The sequence below is a fragment of the Muscardinus avellanarius genome (assembly GCF_963383645.1).
Source record: "Muscardinus avellanarius genome assembly, chromosome: 8".
NCBI classification, from domain to species: domain Eukaryota; kingdom Metazoa; phylum Chordata; class Mammalia; order Rodentia; family Gliridae; genus Muscardinus; species Muscardinus avellanarius.
In genome coordinates, this window is record NC_137794.1 from 1,702,550 (window position 1) to 1,709,696 (window position 7,147).

A 7,147-nucleotide genomic window follows, 5' to 3' on the forward strand; every position below is an offset into this window, starting at 1 on the left:
GGGCAAGGATGCTGAATTGTGGCTTCTCCTCCGCTTTAATGTCGGGTGGGCGGGATAATGCAGAGGGCAAGGTGAGGCTTGAGCCCGCGGAGTCAGGGCAGGCGTGACTCCTGCCCACCTCCAGTGCCCGCGCCCGGCCCTCCCTAAACAACCTAAGTCTGTCTCCGCACAGCCAGGCGGGAGCCCTCTCCTGAGGGTCCCAGGCCTCGCCCTGCTCCCCCTCAACTCCCCAAGCCAATCACAGTCCCACCAGAGCACCCACCCCTTAACCACGGGGAAGTTAGCCCTGTGCTTTTGGGGGCGTCTGGATTTGCACCACAGGGCTGCGCAATTGTCCAGGCTAAAGGCCCGGCACTCTCCAGGATCCCAGCCCAGTGCTCAGTATCTGTGGACTCAAGGTCGCCCTCGAGTGCCCTTAGGGCCACCCGCGGCTGCGGCGGCGGCCATCTCCTGGGCTCCCGCGCCCCCTGCCGGCCAGGAGCGACTGCGCCAGACACGTGGGTGCGCTGCGGAGGCGGTCCTGATGCAGGAGGCCGCAGGGCTCCAGCCTGCTTGGGCATCCCGGGACCGGGTCCCTGGGCTCTGCGGATGTGGCGGGCGCCTCGGGGCACAGCTGCCGCGCTCTTCCTGGGCGTAGGGGGCCACCCCGTCCCTGCCCGCGCCGCGGCGGGTGCTCAGAGCTTCTCGTCCAGCTCCAGGGCCCGGTTCTCCCCCGCTCCGCCGCGGGCCGGGGCCGGGCTGCCCGCCGGCGTCCGGTTCAAGTAGTTCTGGATGGCGGAGGCGCAGTCCAGCCGCTCCATGGAGGTCATGAGGTCGTGCAGCTCCTGCAAACTCCCGTTCTGTTCTTCAAACAGCTCCAGGATGGCCGCCGCGGGGCTGCGCTGGCAAGACAGGAACCTGTGGGGTGGGGAGGGGCGTGCCGGCAGGCCCCGTCAGCCCCGCCCTCCCCACCCCGCCGGGGCCCCCAGGCCCGGACTTTGAAACCTGAGATTGCCCGGCCTAGAGGCCGCCCGCCCTACTCCTCCCAGTGCCCGGGGTGGGAGCCCTTATCAGCTCGGCCTACACACCAGCCAGGAAGCAGTGGCTCCGAATCCCCCGCTCCAAAGCTTTGTGGAGTCACTTGTCCTGGCCAGGAGCCCCTCTCCTGAGTTCCTGGCCCATCCTCCACCCACCGCTGCCTGCCTTCCTGCCCCCCCCTCCTCTCCTCCCACCCCGAACCTCCTTCCCTCAACTGCCTGGTCACCCACAACCCCTGCTGCGGCCCCCCTCAGACACAATGGGTGCTCCCCTCTCCCTGCTACCTCCCGGAGCCTTCCCAGTTCCCGGTTCCCAGAGGAGGCCATTCTGCAGCCCTCCGGCACAGCGCTCTTCCTGCCTCAGTATTTTCGATGTGGTCTGCAATACTGGGTACACGCGGGCACACAGCAGCCCTCTGTCTGTGAGCTCTCTGTGCCTCTCACTACATAGACTACGCCTTCCTGGCAGTGGGAACCACAGGTCACTTTTCTGCTATCCCTGGGCTTAGCAGGACACCGCAGATACTTGATAATAAATGCTTATACAAACGGCTGGGTTCTGTTTTGTGGTACTGGGGATTGAACCCAGGGGCATTCCACTAGGTCTGAGCTATACCCCCAGCCCTTTTTATATTTTTCTGTTTGGAAATAGGGTCTCACTCGGTTGCTGAGGCCGGCCACACACCTGTGACCTTCCTCTCTCAGCTTCCCGAGTACTGGGATGACAGGCGTGCACCACCACACCCGGCTGAATGACTGGTCTTTAAGTCCACTCTGTTTCAAGGTCCAGCCCTGGGTGAATTCTTCCCTGGCCCCTGCACTCAGCCTGGCTTCTGGGCCCTGGCTCAGAGTGCTTCCACTGATTCCTTTGAGGGTTCCTTGATGAGGACCACGTGGCTGCTAACATCCATTGGGCTAACGGGGGCCAGGGGCCCATCTCTGCACTGTGCCCGTAACCTGCCGAGCAGCTGCTCTTTCTGTAGCTCGGAACACTCGTCAGCACTCGGCGACTCACGTGACAACTGCTTCATCGCCGAAGACTGGCTGTGCGCCTACTATGAGCCGGGCATTGCCCTGGGTACTGAGCACACGTGAGCCATAGAAGAGCTGCCCTTTCGTGGGGCACAGGGTGAGGAGTAGCCAGCGTCTGTCTCTGAGGCATCCCCTCGTCTGTGATCCAGTCCCCGGAGTGTCCTGAGGTCTCCCCAGCCCAGCACGCCCCCATCCCGGCTGCAGACCCCTCCGCTCCTTACCGGATCTTCATGCCACAGAGCCCCAGGTGGGAGGCCAGCCGGCGCCAGTCGTTGCCGGTGATGCTGCTGGGCTCCAACAGCATCTGCAGCTGCTCGAAGAGCTCAAGGGGCAGCCTGGGCCAGGGAAGAGGGTGCTCTTGGAGGGAGGGCCCGGAGGCCCAGTGCGGCTCTCTCTCACACACACACACCCAAATGCTCACTGGTCCTGCAGACAGCGCCCCCGAAAGCAGCTGGAGCAAGCCTGGCCTCACCTATTACACGGGGGCGGCTGGCAGATGGGGGGGGGTGCCGCCCAGGCCTCCTCCTCTGATGCCTGGAATCGGAGGACTTCCACGTACTTGGTCTCCAAGCCCTGAGTTCACAGAGGGGCAGGGGACACACTTAGGGGTTATATGACACCCCTGAGCAAGACCCTGGGGGTCGACTTCAGCCTGTCCCCTAGAGCCACTTTACCAGGAGATACACCCCGCCCCCCAGCACCTCTGCTTTCTGCTTTGCTGACCCCAGAACCCCATAATCGGCTTTCAGTTTGCCCACTGAGTTCTTTGGGAACTGGATCTGAAGACCCAAGCAGGTGCACCCTAAGCTCCCGGAGAAGAACTGAGGGTGTCGTGGGTTGGGGGAGGTCTTCCAATAACAGAGATATGACCGTGGGCTTCGCCCCCCCCACACCCAACTTTCCTCCCCAAGTGACCTGAGTGGTTATCTGCCTTCACTAAGTTGCCTCTGTGGTCCCCCAAAGATTCTCAATCCTGCTCCCTCATCTCTTCCCTTGGAGGGAGGGGAGATGCCTGGTTCCCGTCCCACCTACTCAAGACCCCCTTCCTTGGCCACTCCCACAGTGAAGACAGCGAGCCTCCAAGGAACCGTGTGTCTTTGCTGCCCCGGGGCCCCTGGGCTGGGAGAAGGGGCCAATCTAAGGCTTCTCCTACTGGGCTCATCCACTGACAGACAAGGGGGTTGGGATGGAGGGTAACCTGGAGGCCAGCTGGCCTAAGTCCCCCAAAGAGCGTGGTCGGCTGCTCCAGGTCCACCTGCTTGACTCCCGGGATGAGGACCAGACACTTTCACCCACCTTATCCAGGACTCCCCACAGCCCCGCCCCGTGGCCCGCAGCAGCCACTCACATCCTGGAAGGTGTGCATGGTAACAATGATCTCATTGGTTAATGCCGAGCAGCCCTCGTTCTCATTGGCTACAAAGAGAAGGCCAAAAAGTGGCCGGTGAGAGCGGCAGGACACTTTGCCTTTCTCTCCACCAAGGCCTCCTGCGGCTCCTTGCCCTGGTGAGAAAGCCTGTGTGCACAGCCTGGTGTGGGTTTAGGGGCTGCGGCCCGGGGCTCCTAACTACCTGCTTTCCTCCGGAAGCAAAAGGAGCGGAAGGGGCATTTTCCATGCCAGATGTGGAGATGGGGAACCAGCTGGCAGCTGCTGTCGTCCACGTTCTCCCAGCCTGAGGAAGACAGAGAGCCGCGGGCGGCATGGTGGACCACAGTCCTTGCTGAGGCCGGGCCCCAGCGTGGCCCTGCTCCCACACCACACCCGCCGCCCACACCTCCCTGCAGCCCGGCCACGCTCACCCTCTCCCAGAAGCAGCCTGGGATCACGCGCCCGCCAAGCCCACGAGGCAGTGTGCCCGTGGGCAGTGCCAGCAGCCCGGGTCATAGGGGAAGAAGGCCGCTCCTAATCCCAGCCTGAGTCAGGGGACAGGAAGAGGCTCCTGCTCCTGCAGGGTGTGGTACCCCTCCCGCCCTGTGGGTCGGGGCAGAGTGGGCCACAGAGGGCAGAGCCGTAGAGGCAGGAAGACAGGGCATCTCCTGAGGCTGCTGCCACCCCAGGGTCCAGGAGAGACAACCCCCACCCCGGGAGGCCCCGCCCCTCTTCCTGGGGGCTCCCTATGCCCGTCCCCAGGCCCGCCTCCCTCACCCTGGGAGATGTACTTGAGCTTCAGGTACTGGTCGCCTCTGGCCCCCGTGAAGTCAAAGAGCTGGCAGGGCCCGCGCAGTCGGCCGCTGTGGGGCTGCTCGTTGGTGATGGCCCACTGCAGGGCGCAGGGCGTGTTGTTCAGGAAGTAGACGCGGAGCTGCAGGTGGGACTGCCCAGGGGCCAGCGGAGAGCAGAACACGGCCAGCTGCAGCCACTTGCGGGCAGCCAGCCCCGCCGACGCCTCCAGCACACAGGTGTAGAGGCTGCAGAGGAAGGAGGCGGAGGCTGTGCGCGGGGTGCCACCCGAAGGGCTCTGCACCAGCCTCCAGGGAGCCGAGGGGAGCTCTGGAGGGCACCTGGGGAGGACCCTGAGGGCCGCTCTGGGAGCACGTCTGGGGACCGCTGATTGGGGAGCAGGCAGGTGGGCTTAGGGTCCTCATGCTTAGGAAGTGTCCACACTCCAGTCCAGAGGCTACCAACATGGAGGACAGGACCCGAGGTGCTCGGAAGGCAAAGATAGAGGACAGTCACGGGATGGAGCTGGAGGGAGGGAAACTGCACTGGACAGTCTGGACAGTCCTGAACAGAGGCGCAGGTGGAGACGGTGGTACAGAGACCGGGGAGGGACTGGGACAGACAGACGCCCCTAGACAGAGGAGTGGGGCTGAGTCAGACAGGAGATGAAGCAGAATAAGGGGCCTGCAGAGTTCCTGGACAGGTAAAGGGCAGGGAAACAGGCCGGTGGGCCCGCACACACCTGAAATGGGAGAGGTGTATGCAGCACTCGTCCCGGGAGGTGTGGGCGCCCGGCCGGCCCAGGGGCCTCCAGGCCTTGGCATCCAGCAGGGTGGTGTTGCTGCCGTAGGCGCGGGCATGGCCGGGCTGCTGGGCGCAGTGCTTGAAGGTGAGGGTGCAGGGCTTGAGGAAGGAGGCCCCGTGGGGACCACATGCCACCACGGGGCTCACCAGCCCCTGGGATCTGGCCAGCTGCGGGGCATCGGTCAGGTCCCACACCAGGATCAAGGACACCCGCTCCTGGCGGCCCACAGCCACAGCACCTGGGGAGACGGAGAGGGGAGGCGGCAGGTGCCCAGCCGGGGAGAGGCCAGGAAGAGGGTGCCGGTGGGGAGGGGGGCTGCGGGAGGCAGTGTGGAGTGAAGCCTGCTGCTGGAGCCCCGTGGCGTCACCCCGACAGCCACTGCTGTTCTTTACAGGCAGCAGCACATACAGCGCCTCCCGTGCAGCACAGACTCAGCCTCTTTTTTATTTTATTTATTTATTTACTTATTTACTTATTTATTTTTGTGGTCCTGGGGATGGAACCCAGGGGCATTCTACCTCCGAGCTACACCCCAGCCCTATTTTTATTCCTTATTTTTGAAGCAGGGTCTCACTGAGTTGTACAGGGTCTCACTAAGTAGCTGAGATGGCCGCGAACCCGGATCCTCCTGTCTCAGCCTCCTGAGTGCTGGGATGACAAGTGCGCCACCACGCCAGGCTCAGACGCCCTCTCCCTTCTTCTTGGAGAGCTGTAATAGCGTCCTGAGTCACTAGTGCCCAGCACTTTACTGCCCCTGCCAGGAAGTTGCCCTAAGAGATGTGTCTGTCTTTGGAGTTGATACGGTTATACTAGAAATACAAGCAATTTTTAAAAATAGAAAGATGTCAAGCCGGGCATGGTGGCACATGCTTGTAATCCCGGCATTTGGGAGGCTGAGACGGGAGGATCGCGGTTCACAGACAGCCTCAGCTACTTAGCGAGGCCCTTTGCAACTCAGTGAGACCCTGTTTCAAAATAAAGAATAAAAAATAGCGCTGGGGGTGTCGCTCAGAGGTAGAGTGCCCCTGGGTACAATTCCCAGTATTGAAAAAAAATAGTGAGCTGTCAATGGAGGGCGCTGCTTCCTCAGCCATGGACTCCAGGTACGGTCTGGACAACCTCCCACTGTGGAGGGGCTGGGGACTGCTACCTGGAGGGATGAGCAGGGAAATGCCCATATCCTGGAGTATCAGGCAGCCTCCACGGTGGTCCACCTCTCGCGCCGAAAACACCAAGAGTTTGTGCATCAGCTGGCGGGTGATGGTCTGGCCCTGGGTGGGTGTGTGCAGCTCTTGGTAGAAGGCAGCTACCTCCGGCAGTGTGGCTGGTGGGCACTGCCGTGGGACCTCGTACTCTGGTGGTGGTGTGGACGAGGACACTGGCTCTTCTGGGCCATCTGGCTTCCAGCGGGCTCCCCACAGCCACCGAGAAAAGAACCACCGAAGACACTGAACCAGGAGGAGGGCACTGGCCACCGGGGCCCCCACGAGCAGCAGGAACTGGGCAGGCTGGAAGGCCGTCTCTTGGGGGTGCATCGCCTGGTCCCTTGGCGCCAGCCAAGGCCAAGGGCCTGGGGAGAGAGGTGGGGACTGGGCTGAGCCTTTTAAGTCATAGAGGCGAGCCTTGGCTTCCAGGGGCCAAACTGAGAAAGCGAGCTATCTTTGCCCCACTGCACCCCGCACACCCCAGTCAGATCAGTTCCTTTAACAGACCATCGCACAGCACATCTCTCCTCCCTGCCTCCCTCTCCCAGTCCAGAACCCTCCATGGCTCCCATGACCTAGGATGACAAGGTAAACTCTGAAGCAGAAGGACCTTGCGTTTGCAGTTGGAGGACGTGAATTCCAGCCCCATGTCCTCATCCTTCAAAATATCTACGTTGGCCAGGGATGGGGGACCATGCCTGTAATCCCAGCAACTCGGGAGGCTGAGGCAAGAAGATCAGATCAGGGCTAATTTGAGAAATTTAGCATGATCCTGTCTCCAAATCAGTTTTTTTCAAAGGGGAGCTGGAGACGTACCTCCAATGCTTTACAGTGCTTACCTAATCATAAGTGTGAAGCTCTGAATTCAATCCCCAGTAGCACATGTACACACATATAAGTACACTTACACACATGTGCAAAGTCTAAC

The 7,147-nt window shown here is 61.7% G+C and overlaps 1 protein-coding gene across 1 annotated transcript; it reads right to left on the reverse strand.

The window, feature by feature from the left end:
* Window positions 1-674: 674 nt before the first annotated feature.
* Window positions 675-6,549, reverse strand: UNC5CL (unc-5 family C-terminal like; the record flags this gene model as incomplete). The annotated part of the gene is made up of 8 exons (XM_080699721.1): window positions 675-897; window positions 2,270-2,383; window positions 2,521-2,621; window positions 3,397-3,464; window positions 3,620-3,721; window positions 4,195-4,457; window positions 4,952-5,252; window positions 6,165-6,549. 8 exons carry the CDS (start codon window positions 6,547-6,549, stop codon window positions 675-677), a joined length of 1,557 nt encoding a protein of 518 aa, XP_080555847.1.
* Window positions 6,550-7,147: the final 598 nt, after the last annotated feature.